Source organism: Physeter macrocephalus, chromosome 4, assembly GCF_002837175.3.
Source record: "Physeter macrocephalus isolate SW-GA chromosome 4, ASM283717v5, whole genome shotgun sequence".
NCBI lineage: Eukaryota > Metazoa > Chordata > Mammalia > Artiodactyla > Physeteridae > Physeter > Physeter macrocephalus.
Window position 1 is genome coordinate 89,012,186 of NC_041217.1, and position 23,975 is coordinate 89,036,160.

The 23,975-nt window shown below is 36.9% G+C and overlaps 1 protein-coding gene across 1 annotated transcript in view; it reads left to right on the top strand.

The window, feature by feature from the left end:
- The window catches only part of VAV3 (vav guanine nucleotide exchange factor 3), a 423,978-nt gene that overhangs the window by 265,423 nt on the left and 134,580 nt on the right, over window positions 1–23,975 (top strand). Inside the window, exons 16-19 of the mRNA XM_024119713.3 lie at window positions 1,175–1,276; window positions 1,585–1,685; window positions 13,288–13,313; window positions 18,723–18,768. Coding sequence (XP_023975481.3) covers window positions 1,175–1,276; window positions 1,585–1,685; window positions 13,288–13,313; window positions 18,723–18,768 — 275 coding nt within the window. The remainder of the gene's footprint in view (window positions 1–1,174; window positions 1,277–1,584; window positions 1,686–13,287; window positions 13,314–18,722; window positions 18,769–23,975) is intronic.

Sequence of the window (23,975 nt, forward strand, 5' to 3'; positions counted from 1 at the left end):
GCCCGCCTGTGTTATGCTTCATTACGCCAGTGTGGTTCAGAGTTGCTGTGTTCTATAAAAGGGGAAATCCTAGCTCATCAGTATCTCAAACTTCTCCTACAGTCTCACAAATTGCTTGTAACATCTCAGAGAACATCATCTTTGCTTTCTAGGTGTACCACTGATCTGTATTCGTTTTTAACTTATCCTTTCCTAATTTTTCTGCTTTCTTTGGTGACATGGACAAATTAAGAATAATATAAACAAATCCTCTGGAAATGACTAAACTTAACAGTTTCCAACATGCCTATTAGACACAAAAGTCTAATTATATGAAGGTGAATATTGTTGAATTCCTCCTCGCACTATAGCTTTGGTGGCTAAGAGCACAGACCTGGGTTGGAGTTCCCAGCTCTGCCATTTCCTTTACTTTAATGTAAGCCTCCGTTTCCCTGTTTGTAAACTAGTGATATTATTAGTGCCTACCAGTTAGGATTGGTGTGAAGGTTAAGTGAGATATAATGAACAAATCATATTTTTATCACAGTATCGGCACAGGGTAAATATACGGTGAATGTCATTGTGCAGTATGCTTAGTGTTTTTTTGCATATGTGTATAATATAAATGATAAAATAATTTTGCTTAGTTTTTATTTGGATTGCAAGGAAAGTGGACTGTTTGTTAAGGAGGAAGTTTTTAATCAGACTGATGCTTTGTTTCAACGCTTTTTATAAAATTTTATTCACTTTTACAGATCATTACGTAATCCACATACCTGTTTGGACAGGGACCCTGTGGAAATGCAGCACCCTCTTCCCCTCCCTCCCGCCCCCTGCAGCTCATTTCTGTTTCAGTGATGTGGCTAGAGAAAAGAAATGATCACACAGTGTGAATATCCAGCAGGTTTTATGTTTTTCCTGACAGGTTGACCTACATGGCCATCCTGTAAAGTTCCCTGGGAACACTCAGTGCTGAGGAGGATTAGGTTGCTTCAATCTTTACAAGTTGCTGGTTCTCACACAACCATATTTTGGTGCATATTTTAAAGCAAAGCATACTTTGGCTTAGAAAACATTGCATATTTAATAGACTATTTGACTGAATCACCTCTCTACCCAATGTAATGTTGATGAATTAGACTGCGGTTTTGTTGTGAAACTTTCTTGAGGATGTTACTTTTTTCCCTTTGTATAGGTCCAACATAAGGCCAGACTACGCAGACTCCAATTTCCATGAGTTCAAGATGCACACCTTCAACCGAGTTACATCCTGCAAAGTCTGCCAGATGCTCCTGAGGTAAGTTTGTGTGATCCTGGTTTTCAGTTTCAAGGAACTGGTATAATTGCCAAATGTTTCAGACTTTGCTAAGGTCCCAGCAAAATGTTCTCAAGTGGGGATATTATTGTCTTACAAGTTTGGATCCAACAGGTCCTTCCTTGGCCTTGTGCCTGGATGGTTCCTTCAGAACCCAGGAAGGTCCTCTCCCTCCACTGACGGGAACTGCATAGCACTGTGTTCTCTTGTTTTGCTTTCTGGCAGTAATGATTTCCTATAGGCAGAATTTTGCACCTTTTAACCTATTACCCTCTAATTTTACCTTGCAGGGGAACATTTTATCAAGGCTACTTATGTGTTAAGTGTGGTGCAAGAGCACACAAAGAATGTTTGGGAAGAGTAGACAATTGCGGCAGAGTTAATTCTGCTGGTAAGTCATGTTTATTGTTGTGATTCTGCTTTTAATGAGAACGTAAAACTTGCTAAACATAATTAAGGCTTAATTTACTCATAATATATGTTTATTATAAAATATCACCTTTTGAAACTATCGTTTATGAGCACAATTAGAAAATTGTTGGAAATTCTTGTGACTTTTATGCATACCTGGGAGGCTGAGGGCTTCAAGAGGGACTTGGAAGGTTCCATGTCGCCCATTTCATTCACCCCTAACCCCTAAATTTTAACAACACTGTACAAATACAGCCAAAACACACAAATGGAGGTATAAAAACAAAACCAAAAAAAATGGTTCTTTAATTCTGTCTTTGGTTTTTGACTTTCTCCTTTTTTCTCTTAAATATTCATCTCCGAAATGCTAATGCTGCCAGGAGTAAACATTACACAGACTAATTCATGAATTAATGAATTGAATACATTGTTATTTTACAGCATTTAACAAAGAGCACGTATCCTTTGGATTTTGTGTAAATATTTTCCCCTTGGTTTTTAAAAATAATGCTCCGTGATTGTGACCTGAGCCAGTTTCTAAAACTGTTGGCAATTATCCATTCAGTAGCCTTTTGCCTCTCTCTGCTCCTCTTGGGCTCTCTTCCTTCTCTTTCTTTTCTGGCCTCTTTATTCTTTCTCTTTCTTCTTCTTTCTCTTTGTCCTTTTCCCCTGAGTTTCTCTGTGTTTTATCAATAAGACCTTTAAAAATCAGTAAAACTTTTTGAACAGAAGAAAGGGATCTTTAACAGCTTGAATTCAGAAGGTAGCCATGTCAACCTTTGATTTTCCCAAAGGGAAAGGTGGACATTGAATTATTTTGGATAATACGAAGAAGAGCGAAACAGAGGATAATAGCTCATTTCAGAGCTGAGTTCAGAAAATAGGCAATCGTACAAAAGGTGTGAATCCTATTAGAGGGCTGAGATCACAGCGCATTCCTCTCATTCGGCTCCTTCTGTAGATGTATTTTCAGGGCCCCATGAGCCATTCTCAATGCCAGGCATGGGCAGTGCAAGGAGAGAGAGCCCGACATTAGTTGAGCACCTGCACTGTGCCTGCCCTGCCTGGGCCTCTGCCAGGCCTTTCCTACAGGGACTCATTCAGTCCTCAAAAGAGCCATTCCCAGGTTCTGATGGAGGTCACGGTGCTTATGCAACTTGCTCAAGGTCTGTTAGGTAAAGGAGACAAGATTGGCACCTACTAATGTTTCTGAAGGTCTGAAACAATCTACAAAGGTATAAAATATAAAATAAATATTACATATATTTATTATTATTATTATTATTTAACCACCTACCTGAAACAATTTATCACTTAAATTTCTGTGGTTCCATCTTTATGTGTTCTGTCCTTTAATCTCTTTGAGGACAATTAACATGTTACTTGCTCACAGTAGGTGAATGGATTTTTATAAACCCCATAGCCTTGTCTTACGAGTTTCAGTCTCTGAGGAGTATAAAGTGATCCCATAGTTGGCAGGGTTCTTTCAGTCTAAAGGAATAGTGTAGGAGAGTGGTTGTGAGTCAAGTAGAGATGATTGAATATCTGGCTCTGCTCTTAGCTAGCTGCATGAGCTTGGGGAAAATATGTAAACATTTCATTTATTCATCTGAAAAATGGAACTTAGAAGATTATTGTGATGATCATATGAATTAATGTTTATGCCTAGCAAAGTGCCTGGACACAATAAAAACTCAATATTTTCATCCAAGGTGTTATGATGAGAAGCCGGTTTTTGAAAGGAATGGGTTTTAATCTGCATTTTGGTTGTTTTTGTGATGTGGAGCAAATGTGTATAGAGAAACTAGTGAGCACCAAACTTTGAAGTGATAGACAAGAATGACATTAAAAGGACTTAAAATTTTTACGTTACACACAAGTCAGTAGGAAACAGTTGGGAATTCCTGGTCTAGCCAGATACGAGAGTGGTATATTCCCAGTGTCTGTTCCAGAGTCATTGGTTCAGTGTCTTCTTCTGGTGGATGAGTTGCTCTATGGAAGGAGACAGCATGAGAAGGCATTAAAGCCTATCAGCTCTGGAGTCTTTGTTGGGTTGGAATGAGGCTCCACAATTTTCTAGCTGGGTGACTTTGGTCTACAGTTACTTAACTTTTTTTTTTCTTTCAATCTTTTGGCTGTGCTGCACGGCATGTGGGATCTTAGTTTCCCGACCAGAGATTGAACCTGTGCCCCCTGCATTGGCAGTACAGAGTCTTAACCACTAGACCACCAGGGAAGTCCCCCAGTTACTTAACTTTTAAAAGGCTTAGGTTCTTCCCTTATAAATTAGGGATAATAATAGTACCTAGCTTTCAAAAGTTTTTTGTTTTTTTGAATAAATCTGTAGTACCAGGTACTGCTCTAAGTATTTTACCACCGTTAGCTCATTTAGTCCTAGAACAATTTTGTAAAGTTGGTATTATTGCTATTTTTATCTTAGCAATGATGAGAAACTGAGGCACAGAGAAATAAGTAACATGTCTGAGTTGCTTAATCAATAGACCTAACATTCAAATACAGACAAGCCAACTCCTGAGTTTGTTCTTAACCCCTGGGCTGGCGACCAGTCCTGTGAACTAGCTGTGATGATACATGCCAGATGTGTCAAATGCATAGTACCTAACCCAAGTACATAATCAAGTGCTTGGCTTTCTCTGTGAAAGAGAGAGAAATTCTAATCTGTGTGGTTTGTTTTTTTTTTTTAAGCAAAAAACACTTTAAATTCAATTAAGTTAGTAACTACCAAATGTCTTTAGGTTTAAATGTTCGGATGTGCTGCAAGAAATTCAGGTATCTCTGGGGACCATGCCTGTCCTTTCCCCATGGAATGTCTAAGAGCTGGAAGTAATTTAGTCGCCTTAAGCTCCAGGGCCTCTTATTTTAAGATGAGGAAACTGAGTCAGAAAGAGTATGAAAATAAGATAAGAATAACAGTTAGTGCTTTGCAGATTATAGATAATGCTTACTTATACTCATTCATCAAAACATAGCATTGTTCTCTAAACTCTGTTATTTAATTCATTATAAAGCAAGAAATAGTTTTTTTAAACCTCTGGCTAAATTTGCTTCTCGGAATTTTGAACGTAATTCCCTTGCTCTCTTGATTCTTCTCTGCTTTGCATCCTGAGTTGTCCTCCATTCTCCTTATGTTTTGCACATCTGTGTCCTCATTCTCATCCTGTATCCTCTTTCTGTCCTTTCCTGCTCAAGATTTTTAAGAGACTGATGGCATTGAATGCTCATAGTTAGTTAATTAGTGTTATGAAGGAGGCTCCCCTTTTTTGCCTTTGGATTAAGATTTGATGGGTAGCCCTTAGAAATAAAGGGATCTATCCTCAGAGCGAAGAGGAATTTCCATTACAGCTCTATCAGTAGCCTTCTCTCCCTCACTTCCAAAAAGATACTCTCTGAAAGTTGGAAGTCATGATCTCCTCTCCTCAACCTCACCCCTTCCTGCTCTGATGTAGGTAGTGATCATGCGTAGAGCATGAGTTTCAGCTTGGCGGGTCTGTTATGAATGTGGTAAAATAGGTAGTATTTTGAGGACATGGACAAGCTAGACTTTATGGGCTGTTACCTAGCCTGTAGAGAATCCCAATTCCCTATATTGGTTTAAGTTTTGCACAGTTCTTTATTTCGACATCCAAGAGTAATTGCTTGCAGGAGTTCAGCAAGGTAACTTTCCATGAGTGATATGACTGGAGAAAAAAGGATGTGAGGAAGGACACAATATATCAGGGGCCGGAGATATAGTTTACTTGAATGGGACTTTTGTATGCAGGAGAGAACTTGAGAGAGAACTTGACTTTGGGGAAGATCATCCCAACAGCCAAATGTAAAGCAAGTGAATAATACGGGTTTAAGGCAAACTTAAATTCGTATAGAATCCAGGTTCCCCCGTAAAATTAAATCATAGGTGATTTGAGATGATTGACCCCACCTTTACAGAGCTTTATGGCTTCATTGGTTAACACAGTCTATATCCTCAACAGACAAAAGGAGATTCCAGTTGGCTCAGTGTGAGTCAAAAGTCCACTTGTGGTCCAGAAAGCCACAGCTAGCAGGAATGGCTAAGTAGTTATAAACGTTGGATAGTTGGGGTGGAAGACAGTTCCAAAAAGTGGAACATTTTCATTCAACCTTGGACATGTTTATAGATAAGGGAGCAGTCAGTTGGCGAAGAGGTACTAGTTGTACAAAATGACACAATAACCCAGGAGCTAAATGAAGGCTAAGGAGTCTTCCACTCCACCTTGTAATTGTCATTTCCACTGGTCATCACATTGCAGGCCTTACCCTACATGACCTTTCTTGATCATCTGGCACAATTAACCATCCACCACATCCCCCAGGTCATCCTTTGTATATCTGATTAATTTTTTGGGCATTAGCCATAACCTACAACCCAGTAGATAAGACTTCATTTCCACTTAAGGCTTTTCTCCTGAACTTTGGATTCCAAATTTCCATTTTCTTCTCATGTATCCGTTCCCAGGTGTCCTGCAGTGACCTCAAATTTCACATATGTAAAACCAATGTCATTAGTCATCACCACCAACTTCCTCCTATTCCTTGTCTTAGTTAAACGTCTACCATTCATACACTCACCCAAACCTGGGTGTCAGCCTTGACTTACCGGCCTCCCTCATCTTCATTCACTTACCTATTCTTCTTAGTTCTCCTCCTAAGTCTCCCTAGGAGAGAGATACCATATCCACTGATATGGTATTGCTATAGATTAAACAAAAACTCATTGTCTATTGTTTGGACAACTACAAACTCCCTGCTGTTAATTTTACTTCCACTATGCAATTTGCAACATGATCTTTATTAAAATCAAGTCTGAAGTGTCACTTATTTGCTCACTATACCTTCCATTCCTCACAGAATAATGTTCAAACTTCAATTAGATGGTGAGCCTCTCACTGATAAGAATCATGCTGAACTGATGTTCTGACTTCTGGGAAGCCATGATGGATAGATGAGTGAGTGGACAGACCGACAAATAGAGTAATGAGTAGAACTGTGGTGTACCAGGATTTCTGGGCCCTGAAAATCACTGTAGTCTTAGAAGCAGAAGCAGGAGGCTGTGAGGGATTGGACAGTTTCTGGTTCTACCCTTGTAGAGACTAGAGCTCGAGTGGTTGTGGGATAAGTGGAATAAAAACCTGATCCGAATCCCTGGCTGATACTTTAAGAATGAAAGATAGAAAGCTGAGTAGACCTTTGCATTCCTTTCTATTATTTATTCAAGTTAAGGTTCATGCCCTGAGCATTGATCATCAGGCCTTTGACAAGGGACACTCGGGTTAGGTTAATAAGTAGCAAGAAGATGAACTGGCTCATGGAACACCTAATGACAAAAATGCCTCTATTTCTGGAGAAATCTACTCCCTTTCCATTCCCATTTTTAGAATTTAGAATTTTTTAGAATTTTTTTCCAGTCCCATTTTTAGAATTCTTGCTTGGCTCTTAGTGTTTCTTCTCCCTGAAATATGCTCCCTTTTCTCCCTACAGTTCCAATGTCTACCCTTCTTTTACTTCCTCTCCAAGCTCTTTGTCAATCATTTAACTTTATCCTGTCCACCTAGTAGTCATCTGAATTAAATTGTTCTCTGATTAGTTTATGTGTAGGTTTTATGTCTTTGCCAAGGCTAGGCTGTGTTGTGGTAACTAAAAAAACCAAAACTCCAGTGGCTTTAACACATAAAAGTTTATTTTTCACACATGCCCTGTTTGCTTTGGGTTCTTCCCTTCTAAGTAATGGCTTGGGGATCCAAGCTAGTTCCATCCTGTGACTGTGAATTCAACACATGGCTCCTGGGCTTGCTGCTCTTAAGACCTATGGACTGGAAGTGAGCAAATCCATTTTTTAACATCAGAAGTCCATTGGTTAAAACTGGTCACATGGCCTCAACTTAATTATATAAGGGGAGCTGGACAAGTAATGGAACCCATGGACTGTTTGGGGAACACTTATGTCTCTGCCACTTTTTATTTTATTTTTTTAAGTGTTTTGCACTGTGAATAACCATCCTCTAATCACCTTTTTTTGTTTTAATGGAAGTTTGTAACATTTTATTTTATTTTATTTTATTGTTTTGGCCTTGCTGCACGGCTTGTGGGATCTTAGTTCCCTGACCAATGATCAAACCCGGACCCTCAGCAGTGAAAGTGCGGTGTCCTAACCACTGGACCACCAAGGAATTCCCTGTGACACTTTTAATTTCCTCTTGTAGAGTATATGCTCCTTCACCATAGGGAATGTGTTTCTCATCTTTTGTATCTATCCCTTAGTACCAAGTCCAAAGTCAAGGTGCTTAATCTCAAGTTGTTACTCCTTTTTCCTAAATAGGAATATTTCAACCCAAATACAATCCTTGATAGTGTTGAATGTAGTAAAAATACTAACCATCAAGCATTTGAAATAGCTCTTCTTTTTTGTGGAAGTTACATCTTCTTTGGATGTTGTCTCCCCTGGGTTCAGAAACCTTTTATATTTCATGATCTATATCCCTGAAATTTGTCTAGTCCTCATTCATCCTCAAAATAATAATTACTTGGTAAAAATGCAGTTCCTTTCTGAATGAAGAAATTCATTCTTATTAATATTTGACTATGACAGATTGTTAACTCAAGTACATTTCAAGTATTATAAAAGGTCCTTTAAGGTTTTTTTATATATATAAGACAAACTATGCAACTTGGACACAAACTTGAAGGTTTGGTGATTAGTTTATGTCTTAACATTTGAGGATTTGCATGGATATAAAGAGCAGGCAATTCCACTCTCTTTTTTGCTGAACTTGAGTTGACTTCTTCACATTCCCCATGGCAACCTCGGCAATCAACATGTACACAGACTCTGAAGTGTGCTGCCAAAACTTTCCAACCTTAATAATGCATAGGTATGAACTCCATTATGTGACACTTTGTCAGCCAGTCACTGCAAAGATGATATAATTCTAGAGTGGCATTTCTTTCTCACAGTACACCACCGTGAAGGTCTAGTCCTAGACTATAACCTTTGGGGACATTTGTGTTTTTGCCCTGCTGTACTATATGGCCAAACTCCTCTTGGCCCCTTCTTACCCTGACGTTGATCAATATTATAGCTTGCTTTGCATCCTCTCGTTTTAAACAAAGAAAGTAACATTGGAAGGCAAATATTGCCGGAGCAGATGACTTCGGTTGAATGTATCTTTTCCTTTAGTGGGAGTGCAAGGCTCAGCTGCTCTAATATTTAACCGAAGCAGATCCCCATTTGCTTATCTGTTTAATCGCTCTTTTATCTAGGCCAGCTGCTGCTCCTGCTGGTGCTGCAGCCACTCCTAATTGGAAGGAAGTTGCCTTGGTATCCTAATGGTTTAAACCCACAAGATTGTTATCTAGGACCTGCACCCCAAATTGGCATCTGAAATGGCTCTTTTATAAACAGTATTGCAGTATTTTATCATAAGAGATGAACTTTTAGAATATAATTTTATTTCATCCTTCTACCATTAGGCATTTTATCACATGACTTTTACATAAACTGAAGCTTGATCATTGATTTCATAACCAAAAAATGACTTGGGTTCTAGTTAACGTTATTTAAAGCCTTTTGTATAAATTAGTTATCTTTTTTACCTTATCAAGACAATTTTATACTCAAGGTTAGTTATTATTCCTTCCATTTAATTATTTGGGTCAGTTTAATGATATATTAATAATTATTAAAGTGAACTGAAAACTATTATATGGTTGAATTCCTGTTAGAGCTCCTGAAAAGATTTGAAATCAAAGGCTCTTTCCAAGTATTAGTTTTGTTTTGTTTTTTTTCCAAATTATTGCTGTAGAGCTGAGTGGTGAACACAGCATTGTGCAACTTCCTCCAAAATTTGATCAGCCCAACTGTCTTTTAGTTTTAATGTTTCATAAAAATAGCATATTAGCCATGATGACAAAAGACCTTCAAAAGCTTTCCTGGTAATTACTTTTCTGTGGCCCCTTTTGAGGCAAATGATCTGAATGGGCATCGATTTGTTTAGTCTTAAGAAATAGAACTTCAGACAAGAGACAAAGCAGATTGTGTAATAATGTATGGATCGAGAGCCACTTGTATTGGAAAACAAATATAATAGGACTGAAGTTTATGTATAAAAAAGTAATGATATGATATGAGTCTAAAGTCTCAGTGAAAATCATTTGTCTTACACAAATATGCCTACTGACCCTATGCCGGCATTGAACATAGAGTTCTGCCCAGGCTCCAAGCACCTCAGTAACAGCATTTCTCTGAATTACATTGAACCAGTTGGGACATGATGAAAGAATGCAAGGTGTAAACACCTTGAGGGCCTGTGAGTCACCATCTAGAAAGGTTCTTGAAAGGGTAAGAACATTTCATAGTTTGATCAGTAGGAGCCTGAGAAATCGGCTGCAGGGTAAAGACAAGTTGAGAATTCAAAACTTTTGGAAACTTGAAGTATTGAATTACTGTCCTAAGGAAGTTCCCAGGAGAAAAAGAGAGAGACAGAAAAGAGAGAGAGACCTTTTCATCAGATCTCAACCAGCAAGCTTTCTATTTGGTCAGAATTCGGCCAAACTAAATTTGATGATCATCAGCCCTTATTATTCTAGTCCTGATGCAGCACTGTGATGCACGAAGAGTTTTTTAGAGATCCAAATGCCCACCAGTGTAGTTTTGGGCATATATCAAGAGGAAATGAAGGATGGTGTTGTAGACTTCAAAATCAGAGCAACTTTTCCAAAGAATACTTCATCAGAAGAGGTTGTTATTCGATTTTCCCAGCCAAAACGGAATTTTACTTTGAAAATGTATGAAACAGTGTTGCAGTTGGGTTTCCTGCTCTCTCATCACTGTTCGTTTCACGAAAGTTTTAAGTTGTTGCATCAATATGGTTATCAGAATTTAGATTGTGTTTGTAAAGGGGCCAATCAATCTGATGGTACAGGCCCCTGGAACAAGTACAAAAGTGTAAATAAAGGAGCCTGGCTAAGATTTCTGAACTCGGAACAGATACTAAGAGTTATTTCTAGTCCTTTGGCTTTTGCCCTATCCTCAGAATATTTACAGAACCTTGCCATGAAATATGAGGAAATAAAAGCTCAGACTTTAAAGAGCCACTATTTATTGCTCTGCCCAGCATGAGCAGATCACAGTGTGAACTGCTCGATGCCAAGTCCATGGAAGAAATAGGCCTCTATCCTGGGTGGCAGTGGAGAAGGTACGGAAATGTGGTGGCCGTGAGGACAGGGAGCAGTGGCAAGGAAAGGGTAAGCCCCAATTAAGGACTCATGTCCTCAGAGTTGGAGTTGCATCCAGCACAAAGCCCATTTTCCATTTTCCTATCTGGGTTACACAGAGGAGGCTTTGTGAAGAGCAGGTACATCCAATAAGAATTATGAGGAAAGCTGAGTTGCTTGATGAGATGCAAAGAAAGAAAGCAGAAGACAACAGCCAGTGGGAGAAATGAAGGAGAGAGTGTTGGGTAAGGTGGTCAGCCGAGTCTAGTTTATTCCTTACTTTGCCAGTCCAATTCATGCCTCTTGTGTTCCATGGTCAGTGCTCACTCATGCCGAGAGCTGGCCGGCTTGCACTAAACAACAACATAAGAAGGGCCTGTAAATGAAGGGCTTCTGTTCCCAGATCTATTTTCTGGGTAAAGAGGTGCAAGTATCCGCATAGCTAGATCATCACCTTAGATACCATCGTTTCCTCTTCCTGAGGAAACCCAGAGCACTCCTGGAACGTGGTGTGCCAACTACTGCCACGTGGGCTATCATAGGTTTTATGCCAAAAATAAAATACATTTAAAACATATTATAACAGACCTACTTTACCAGGACATAAAAACACTTATCTGCAGAGTCAGGGAAAAAAATTCTTCTGAATTAAAATTAAGGTGCACACTCATTTTTAAACACTGACCATGAAAGATCTGAGGTTTTCCCATTTTAGAGGTCATCTGGAAATATCAAAGCTTTCCTCAATCTCCTTGGATGGAAAACTTAACCTCCCCTCCTGTTTGGTGCTTCTTGTAGATTGTGGTTCCCAGTTCAGGCTCTTTCTCTAACTCAACAGTAGAAGAAGAAAGTAGTGTAGGGCTTTTCTGGCATATAGGTCTTTCTGGTCAAACCAGTGAAACAGGTATCACAACTGTTCTGTTAGGAACCCAAGTTCACCTAACCTGGGTTCTAAGTCTGGGCACAGTATCCAGCAGAATGGTACTTTCATAGACTCTCTCCCCAATCCAGTTCTCTTAGGCAGTCTTTCTTCTGAAACTTTGCATATTTCTATGAGAGGGAAAGGGAAATACCTTTCTGTCCTTTCTAAAGGCCAACTTCAGACCTGGTAAAAATGACTTCATAGAAGGCAGTTATGTATGAAAGTTAGTATGTTAGGGTTGAAATTGACAAAGAAATGCAGGCTTTGCTTTTCTCCAGAAAGGTGACTTTTTACTCATGCGTCTTCAGTTCCATTAATCAGGAATAGTCCTTTAAAAAACAAAAAGCCCCAAAACCTCCTGTTCCATGCCCTAGGTAGTCTTCCTTTGTCAAGCAATCTGTGACAGCTAGTAAGGTGTTCTGGTACTTTTCCCCTGGAACTCTGGTTGTGAGGCTTCTTGGAACCTCTATAAGAGGTTCATTTAGGCTGACATAGCTGCCCTTTCTCTCCTGATATTTCCATCAGTGTCTTCCCTTCTCAGATCCTACTTCAGAGGATCATTCTGGTTGAGAAAAGTATAGGCATAGGCGCAAAATGATGAGGTGTTTTCCTTCACAGTCTGGAGAAATTATAACATGCATAGGTGCTCCTGGATATGGGGAAAGGAAGCAAAATATTAACCACCAGCTTTTTCCACATGCAATGTGTGCCTTTCCTTTCAGAGATGATACCCTTTGCCCTCTGCCATGTTACTTACTTGAAGATCTCAGGGTCTTTCCTAGCTGTTAGTCATTTTCAGGGACTGAAATGTAATGGAGATTGTTGTTTCTATTTATAGACAGGTACACTAAGATGAAAGGAAAATTAGCATTAGAATTAAATCCTGTCCTTTTTAAATTTCCATCTTTAAATCAAACTGTATTCCCCCCAAATTAAAACTAAAAGCAATAGCCCCTTAATGCAGAAAAATTCATGTGCAAATTGTATGTGTTAAGTTTGCAATTGTTATAGTCAATGTACTACGTTTGTAAATTATTTGTCTTTAATTCTTAAAACTGAGTGTGTTGAAAGAAGCGTTCCCACCTAGCTTTCTCTTTTGCACATAAACTTAGTGCAAGTCCCTGTTTCAAGCAGCTTTATGTGGTTGGATTGAAATTGCTTAATAAACAATTGAAAAAGTTAAGCATAACCTAGAAGTCATTTAGTACTATGAGTCACTTTCCCGACAAGCCAATAAGGCAAGAGAACCCGGTTGCAAAACAATTACTAGCCCTGCCTGAGGGACCCTGCAAATATATTACAGATATGTTAGGAAAACAAAGCAGTAGTGTTTTACCACGCTGCAGAGAACAAGTTATGGTTGCTAACCAAACAAAATAACTGACAATGCCAATTTTTACATTTGTTTCAGAACAAGGGACGCTCAAACCATCCGAGGTAAGGTTAACGTTTACATTTTTTTTGTATAACTTTTGCATTTCAAATTGTTTGCTAACTTAAGCAGGCTCGAACTCCTAGAATGTTAAATGTGCCTTTTAAAATGGATAGAAACAGAGCTAGAGTGAGCAATCAAGTGCTTGTGAGTGAAATGCACAGGGTAAATCAGAGGAATTTTCAGATACCATCTGAAGATCTTAGGTAGAGGAAAAATGTGAATATTTCATCTAAGAATGTGTGTGAGATGGGACATTTCAGAATCTTAGGTACTCACTTATTCAGGTAAATTTCAAATAAATATTGTAGCAATGTTGTGGCACTAATATGGGGGTACCATTCCCTAGTTCCAAGCTACAGAATTCCACAAACCCTGAGGCTTATAAAACTTCATACATAACCAAATCAACATAAATTCACTTTTATAAAATTTATAAATCAAATAAATGATGCACTACATCGCTTTCAGTCTCTCAACTGTAAGTTCAAGCAGACTTCCTGCCTCATTATACCATCTAAAGTTGTTCCAGCAAATGTGTTTTCCTATTTGTTACTTTAATGTTTAATTAAAATTTAAAAGTAATTAAAAATAAAAATGTAATGCATCCGAAGGCATTCTCTTGGAATGAATCTCTTTGATCCTGCTAGGACAGAAGGAAGGGTGGCCCTCATCCCAGGAAGTCAGTAGACCTGTCCGCCATCATGAAACATTGTCACTGCCCAACATTTGCTAGTACTAAAAAGTTCTAAGGTTCTTCATCTAAGGATGTGGTTACGTGTTTCTGCCAGTTTTCCATTTGAGCACAAATGTGATTCATATCATGTCTTATTGATTAAATCAAAATCTGATAACATATCCTTTTGGTTTCACACAGAGTCTGAGGTCTAATGGCTTAGAAGTATGAGATCCCTGTCACCTCTCAGAATAAAGCTCTTTTAAGAAAATATGAAAGAATGAAAAATATAGCAGATTATAGGCAACCAGTACCTTGGCCGTCAACCAAAAATAATACATTTCTTACCTGACCTCCCAAAAAAGTCATAGCAAAGAAAATTAAAACGTAAAATATCTGTGATTAGTTATATGAACCAGAGATATAGTAATCTGAGAATTTCAGAATAAAAGAATGACAAAAAGCATTCTATGTCAAATTATTTTAGCACATGACAGTTATATCTCATTAAGAGTAGTATAGTATTAGTATGTTTTTAATAGGCTGGCATTTATATAGTTGGTAAAAATAATGAAAAGTACAGCAAGATGTCAAACAAGAGGTAACTGTTTTTACTTTTTTGCATAAGCATATAATTTGTACATACACACGGTATCAAGAATGTGATGTGAGGAAATTCACATGCACCCTTTAAGTGTTATCAGTTGACTATATTTTAGACTTTAGAATCTAGCTCAAGGAATGCATAACAGGATAATAGTATTTAAAAAATAGGTCATGCGAGTTCTGCTAGGGCTAAAATAAATTAACATAAACTTTTTTTTAGTGTTTAGTCAATAGGTAAGATTTTTCATCGGGGCCGTAAGGACTCTTCCAGCGGTGTCAATGAAGATCTTGGAAAGTAGCCTTCTTTCTCTTACTCTCACACTGTTATTAGATAATTGAGACAGATTTCCTCGTAGAGCTTTGAACTTTAACTCAATATTACTTTACCTTTACTCTCTTAGATAAAGGTATACATGTATCCCCCCACCCCCACCCTGGGCAAGATGATTTCACTTGATTTTATTTAAGCAATGAGAAATGGGCATTATTTACAGACAGAAAGTGTGCTAATAAGAAGGGGTTAATAATTTTCACACTGATACAAAATAATTCTCTCCAGGCATTTTATACTCTTAAAAATTACACATAAGCCTATTTTGAAAGGAATTAATTTTCACATTGATTTTTTAAAATGCAGCATCAGTATTTTAGTGACTTGCTTCTGTGACTTGCTTAACTTTTGATTATACAAAGTGTAATTTTTATTTAATGTGTGATTCTGCTAATAATCTCTACTTTGGATGGATAATTATAGTAAAATCTTATACTGGCCAACCTATTTGGAAACTTTAGCTTAGCATAAGGAAGAAGTATAGCAAAAGAATGTTAAGAAACAACTTTCACTCCATACCTCCCCACCAAGACTTTGTGGAAGGTATATTCACTCTCTGAGGCAGATGCTTATATGATGTTTAGGAGTCTTCCCAGAAGTACCAATGAAGACCTTTTGTAAGCTCTGTGATTTTTTCCCCCTCTCTTGGAGGTCTTCTTTTTTCTCCATGTACCAATTCGTAGTCTTCTTCTGTTCCCCTTTCAATGGCCATGATTGTGAATTTTTAATTTCACACTTCATTCTCATGGTAGGTCAGTTCTCAATAGCCACAGGATCGCCCTGGGCCTCCCTAACCTGGGATGTTCATCTTGCCTCCCAATCTGGAGTGGACCTTCAGAAGTCACTTCTAGCTCCAGGAAGCAAGGTTATCATCACATATCTATTTAACATATATCTACTTAAAATCTATTCCTTAACGTAGGCTTTTCTGCTTTTAAAATAGGTAGAGGAACCAAAGCCAGTTTCATATAGCAAATGAAACCTTGCTCGTTGTGTTGGTAAAATCAACAGAGAGAATTAGTTTTCTCCTAAAAGAGGCAAGAAGAGAGATTCTTGGATGATAAAGGCATTTCTTTTAGAGAAAGACAAGGTAATAGGTAATGAAGCAAGAAATAAAATCAGGTTGGTTGGTTGTCCCCACCCGCCCATCCCCTACTTCTCGGTAGATCAAAGAAGTTGAGAATGTGCTGAAGACTGATTGTCCTATCTCATGGGGCTGTAACTGAGAGCTCCCAGGGGTGGCAACTGGATGTGCCCTCCTCTCCCTGCTAGGGACAGCGTCTTGTCCAGCTTTATCCCAGGCTTTTGAGAATATAGGTGGGGGAGGGGAGTATGTTGGATAAGATATGATAGAATGACAGTTGAAATTTGCACTTTAAAATTGTTTAAATATGTTCTGCTAAACATTTCCAAATTTTTTACGATATAAGATAATTTTTAGGTGCTTTTAAAGTATAGTAAATCTCAAGCTCTCCAATGTACTTGGTCTAAGTAGCTTCTCTCTTTTTTAAAATGCACCGGATCATAGTTTGTTCCACTGCCTACTCTTCCTGTAGATAAGTTTGTTTTCAGGGTCACTGATTTGCAATGACTTCCAGGAGAAAAAAACCTAAAATATAGATAGTAGGGTAATACTTGAGTAGCAAAATTTATCATTGACCTGAGTTTAAACATTCAAAATATCATGAAATGAATAATAATGACAATGATATCAATAATAATAATAAGCTATCACTTAATAATCCTCACTATGTGTCAGGAACTGTTCCAAGCATTTAACATAAATTAACTCATTTAACTCTCACCACAAATGCTATGAAATAGGTGCTATTATTATCCCCATTTTATAGATGAAAAAACCGGCATAGAGACTTTAACTAATTTGCTCCCAGTCAAACAGGTGTCAAGTGACAGGGAGGGTCTGAATTTGAATTTATGCAGTCAGATTATGGAATCCATACTCTTAATAATTGTACCATGTTCCCTATTTTAATCCTAACTTCAGGGTCATATAGAGTTGCTCTTGAACTGAAATGCTCTTTTTCACTTTCTAAGTTAATAGTTTTTAAATAGTACTAGTTTAGGGCTAGTAAGAATAAGATCCAAAGTTTGAATTATTTCTTGCCTTCCAAGCACTTTGATAGTAAGAGGAGTTAGAGTAGTAGAAAAACAGCTTCTGTTGTACGTTAAGAATGTGGAGGAAAATGCAGGAGGTAAATAGCCACAAGACATCTATCATTATATATTTTCCTGTTGAAAATATTGTCATTTATGTAGAGAGCTCCAAAAATTTTATAAAATTTTAGACAGAAAAGATTTTTTTTTTGAAAGCAGTTATCTTCCAAGTTATTGGATATGAACCTATAACTCATCATGCTTCCCCGTTTTGGGCTTTGCTGTTAAGAAGCCCAGTGTGATATTTTCTTCTCCTCACTCACAACGCTCTCTTTATACTAGGGTTTTTTTTTTTTCAGTATAGCCATCCACCTTGTTCAGTATAGCTTCAATGCTGATTTAATGATCATATTAGGCCTTCACAAATCCATTTTAAAAGTAGTTGGGTTAAAAACAAAATTTATATTTTTAATAATTCTCCAATTTGCTTTTACCTGAGAACCCTGACATCTGCTTTGAGGCCCATTTAACTTATAAATAAAAACAACAGGAAGAACCCTAAGAAAAACCCATGGCTAATGTGTGCTTGGCAAAGCCAAGTATGCTCTGAATGAAACCAAGTCTCCACACACAGGCACAAACCCCAACACGTGTAGAAAGAAAATTGCTTTCGTGAATATCTGAATTATATGGTAGCTATAGACTGAGCATTTCATCCAGTTATATAACAAAAAGTGAAAATCAAGTTCTTATTAATTAGTCAGATTGCCATAGTTGTTAGGTAGGAATGAATTTAATGCTTGTGAAATCGAATGTGTAAACAGGCATTTTCAAAGATTTAAAATCTCTTTTGTTTTGCATCTTATCTATAATTTTTGTAAGGCACAGTTTTTCTTATGGATTCCTTTTCTATAATAAGAATTTACTTTCATGGTTCACAAGCTGCATGGCTGTTTTGTTTCTTAAAATATTCAGATATCATTGATCCGTAATTAAAACACCATTCTCATTTAAGTGTTTGCTAAAATCAGAGCTTGAGATCTTTGTTTGGAGGTTGTATACTTTCTCCAGTCCCTGGTCTGTCAGGCCTCAAAAATAGCTGCGTTAGAGTTTTGGAGATCAAAACTCTGTTGGGAGCATTTTCTAAGCAAAAATGGCTACCTGGGCTTTGTTTTCATAATTCCTATCGTCATTATGACTTAAAAAAATGAGTCATAATCCCCAGAGATGGTGAATGAAAAGATATTTCTTTCCCATAATGTTATATCAATGATTTATCAAATGCAGTGTTGTTCAAGTGGAAGACTTATTAGAGAAACAAAAATTATAAAAAGAAACCTTGGAACCATGTGTTTTGATCAAATTTAGTCATACTTTAAAAAAAAAATTTTTTTGGAGTGTAGTTGATTTACAATGTTATGTTAGTTTCTGCTGTACAGCAAAGTGAATCAGTTATACATATATACATATCCACTCTTTTTTATATTCTTTTCCCATGCAAGTCATTACAGAGTATTAAGCAGAGTTCCCTGTGCTATACAGTAGGTCCTTGTTGGTTATCTATTTTAAATGTCGTAGTGTTAAATGGAAAAAGTGCAACATTCATTGGACTTCCAAAGTGTCACAGAATAATACAATTTGATAACACGAAATCTTTGTTGTTCTTTGTTTTACCTTTCTGTACAGAAACGGACCAATGGACTCCGAAGAACCCCCAGACAGGTGGATCCAGGTGTGTGATTAAACATCTATAATCATTTTTTCAGTTAAGTGATTATGAAAGTATGTGGGAATTGCTGTAGAAAGTCAGACAGATTGTCGACCTCTGTTCCTCGCAGTTTGGTATATAATGTGTGACCAGGAGGCGACCGTCTACTGTGTAAATCATTTACCTAGGACAGGGTCATGTGATGAGTAACCAGCAGTACCACAGTCTTTTGGCAGTCAGCAGTTGAGCTGGTTATTTGCTTACTGAACAGCCTCAGGGTGCCTGGTTAATGCTAACATATCCAACACCCTTTCCCTGCTCCCTCCCAAACCTGGAAAAAATCAACCAGCACTTAAAAAAATCAGCATGTTCTGAGGGGGTGGGGGGAGGTCTTAACCAGACAACTTTGGTACCCTCCCCATTTGGGAAAATACTTTTCTTTATCCTATATCTATATTATTTTATAATACAAGAATGAGTTTAAGGACTTTGTGAACAAGTGTCCTCTCCAGAGACCAATTCTTTGTCTGCAGAGAGCGTTCAGTTGTTTCCTGTTTAATATCATGAGGTTGACCCTGTCATTATTTTCATATAATTATTTTTCGTCCATTAAGCAATGCCTTCCATAGTTTAATTACCAAAGATTTGTTGTGTATATGGTCATATTTTTGTGAGTAAAAGATATTCATGGCTAAAGGATTCCAAATATATGAACTTAATAATAAATCAAGTAGAACATGAAATATAGAGTAGTCTTGCTGGAAAATTATCTGGATTATGTGTTTTGTTTTCTCATTGTAAACAGTGTTCACCTAGTTGTAAAGTTTAGCTTTCAAAGCATTATGGCTTTTCACTGAAACCACACCCCTGGTAGCCATGCCAGTTTATGAGCTGTTTGAAAAGATTTATGGGAGCTTTGTTGCCTCTGGCTAGAAATTGCCTCACTTGTGTCCTGAGATCAGTTTAAATCTTTTAAGTACAGAACAAAATTAAGGCCATTAAAAAAATTAGGGGTTCTGGTTTACTTTTTTATTGGTTCTGACTTTCCCAAGGTGATACCCTTTGCAGAAAACTCTACAATAATATTTAAAAGTGACTTCTTCTGTTCTATTTAGTAGGAGTGTATGACTATGAACATAATATTTTTTCTTTATTTTATATGAGTTATAGTATTTATGTTTCTGAAAATTACCTAAACTTTATAAATATTATTTTAAAATATTTCCTCTTTCTTCTATGGGCATTTTCATTTAATCTATTTTCCCCCAAGGAAATGCATTTCTATATATACAGTGTGTCAGTAGGAACACATTTGACTTTTAACTATGTACATTATAGCCAGAATTTTTAGGAGCCCTTAGATTATTTAAAGGGAGGTATAATGAATTCACGGATTATAAATATGGCAAAGTGGACCAATAATAAAATAGTTTATCTTCCTTTATCCTAAAGGTGATGGCTTTCTATAGGTATAACTCTTCTGGTATTTATATTTATCCAAAGTTTTTAGAACTTCATGAAGAATAAACTTACAAATACAAATGAAGTAGTGCCATATGTTATGTTTGGGGAAAAAATATATGTATTATATATAATATACATAGCTGTATATATATATATATATATATATATATATATATATACACACATAGCTTTCCATTAGGTATAGTAAATACATATGTGTTTTCTCATTTTTCCACACTTTTGAAAAGAAAGCAAATAGTTGATGATCTTGCCTGTTGTAGATCCTAATGTAATAATCATTTCTCCCTGTAGAGTGTCTTTTGATGTTAGGCTTGAATTATGTGTTTAGAGTTGGTTGTCTTTTTTATCTTTGCTTCTTTCTGTTTATTTCTGATTATTACTATCTGTTGGCAAGTTGCAAAGCTTTTTTGCTCAAAGTTAACCCTAGCTTGATGACTGTCTTACTCTGAGTTGATCCTGATGTAACTATTGTTAAGATTTTCACAGTTATGTGGGAGAAGTTTCACTCCAGGATATTTAAACAAGGGATCAATAAAACTGAGACCTCCTAAGCATGGACAGACTGCTTCCAAGGAGCATTATTTGCTATCAGTGTTTTTACTATGAAAGGTCCTTTAATCTTTTCTCTTTTAGCTATTTTAGTTGTCTTTTCCAAGTGTTAACACACTGACTACTTCCCAGGGCCTCACTTAGAGTGGCTTGTAGAAAAAAAGTGATTAAAGAATTTGGGAGGTCAGATGTAACCACTTCACCACGTCCAAATTTCAGAGCCATGTCCAAAGTAAATTACATATCTTCTCCATAGACCTTTTGTTCTGGAAAGGAACTTAATGCATAGTTCTTTGGTTAGTAGTGTTACTGAACCAAGCTTAGGTCCGCTCATCCTCGGGCAATAAAGCCAATCTACTGACAGCAGGTTGTGGTGAAGGAAAGTACAGCATTTGTTGCAGGGAGCCAAGGGAGGAGAATGGGCAGCTCATGCTCAAAAGACTTTCAGGGAAGGGGTATTAAAGGCAGTGTGAGGGAGGGAACTACAAGGTGTGTGATCAGCTCCTGCACAATTCTTGGATTGGTTGGCATCAGGGTGAAATTTCAAGCATCATCAGCCTTCTGGTTTCAACCAGTCTAGGGTGTACATTTTTGTGATCAGCAGTTTTCATCTGGAGGGTGTCTGCTCCCTGTAAAAACAACTTAGGAATGTGTGTCAGGACTTTTTCTGTATCTTTCAGGGAATTGTGAGTTCTGTGATTCTGCCATGTGGTGGATTTATAGTCTAAATTGTTACCAGTTCCCCAGCCCAACAGCTATTCTTTGTTTCTCCATCATCTTCACATTTCCCAATCATTAACTCTTGAGCCAGCCTTTTGAGACTCAAGGGAGGCCTGGGAAATTAAAGCAAAAGCCTTTTACTTCAAAGGACAAGGACACAGGGGCTTGCATATGGTTTCAGTTGGTGCTTAATAAATATTTGTTAAATGAATTAATGAATAGCTATATACTTCTTCTGCATGCACTGGCTCTCTTGCTTTTTAAATTCCTCCTGCTGATAAAGTGAACCAGTATACTCAAGGAATATGGAATAGTCCAATGGTGGGAAGCATGGCTCTGAGCCACATTGTCTAGGCTGAGGACCCAACTTAGCTGTTTACTTGCTGTTGACCTTTGGCAATTTGCTTCCTCTCTGTAGTTTCCTCATTTGTAAAAGGAGATTAATAATAGTAGCTACCTTACAAAGTTGTTTTGAGCATTACATGAGTTAATACGTGAAAAGTATTTATAACAGTGCCAAGTATGTAGTAAATGCTAAGAGGTGGCAATTATTATAATAATTACTTTGTGGTAGAGCATGTTAAATATTGGACATTTTGTCATGTGTAGGAGAATCAAAAGTGTTTGCCAATTATTTCTTTGCAAAGAAACTCAGAATTTTATGTTGAATTCTAGGTGAAACTAGAAGTTACATTATCACAGTCATTTTCAGATTTGCTGTTGTTCCCTACTTACCTGATGGCTTCCATGATATTTTGCTTATCTTTAAGAAGAGACACAATCAACAGTGGTGGTTGAGAGTTTTTTGGTGAAGTTAGTAGTGTTTGTGATTGCAATAAAGAAACAAAGAAAGAAAAACTCCCAAGGTTAAAAGCAAATATTGTGGAGTTCAATTCAAACCACGAAAGATGTGAGGTTTACATTGTGTCTTATTTGCCTATTTAAAACTTTTACTTTTTATTAATAATTGTAGTTAATCTTTATAGATAATATTTACAAATGGCTTTGAAGGTTAGTTGACTTTGTGTGCTAAGAAATTTATCAATTTATGATCTTGACTGCTTTTATAAATATAGTAATAGTAATGTGTTAGATGCGAATTCTGTTAGCTCTTTTGGATTTTTTAAATATAGCAGGGTATTTTCATCAGTTTGTACTTTTCTTCCTGAGACAGATGTTGGTTTCAGGAAAATAACACTTGTAAGAGACAGATCAATTATTTCAGGAACACGGAGGTGCTAGGCCTTTTTCAAGAACATGAGATCATAAATCTCAAGAAAATCTGAGCACTGGTGTAATATATTTCACCTAAAGTGGAACCCAAGGTCAAAGTTACCAATTAAATTTTAATACTGAGCTTTAAAAGTTCTCTTCTGTCTGAGTAGAAAAGATACAAGATTTATTTTAGTTTGCATGTGGCAAATCTATATACTAGCATATGTGTTCTTTTAATCAACCCTGTGTTTTTAGACTATTGCAAAATTATCTCATATTTGTGGAACTCATAGCATCTCATATTTAAGTCCACAGTCACTAGCTTTTAAAAAATTCAGGCCGTTGTTCTGTGTTGCACTACCTAAAGATTAGATGGAGTAGATGGGAAATGTTTAGGTACCTCATTTTCCTTCTGATCTTACGTTACTCATGTGATTTGTGATAACCTTGAATAGTAAGTGAACAGAGTTCTTTCTGAGAGCTCTTGCGTCGCATGTGTTCATTTTTAAACTCTTGATTACGAAGAGAAAAATGTGGCTTAGAAACAGTGTTTTTTCTTGTTCACTGAGGAGATGTCTTACTGTTTCTTAGAAGAGACATCTTCAAAGATGGTCACTTTCTCTTTCAGGTGGATAAGATTGGTAGATAATGCCATTCCTATCTGTTCCTGTATGAAGAAAGGAATTCAAGACATCTTTTTTTCGTTACTAACTTCGTATCTTATACAACAATAAGCACCAGCAATGTCATTAATTATAAAACATGGCCCCCCTCCACAGTTTATATTCTGCCTGAGGAAGGAGTAGATACAGGCACAAAGTCTTGATTGCATAAATGCATGTAGATGAGTGTGCATATAAATATTTTAATATTCTATTTTATACTCTGATTCATTACGGTATGGCATAGTGTCATAAAAATAATTAGAGAATAGTCTGGTAAACATATAAAAAGATCTAATTATGTAATAAGTGCAAAAAAGCAAAAGGAATTGGAAAAGAGAGAAGCAAATGTAGGCTAAGATTGCTTTTAAGCTGAGTTGTCTATATATGTTTTCATTTATATAAATAAAATTTTTGTTATGCTGGTTTTTTGCATTGAATTACAACTTAATACAGTTTTCCTTAATGTTTTAATTTCAAATTATTGGTAAACTCATTCCAAATCTAAACAAAATTGTTGATTTCTTTTAGATTTGCTTTTAAACATAATGCCAATTTGCTCAATAGAGCACTTTTATCTTTTTAATTCTCAAATAGAAA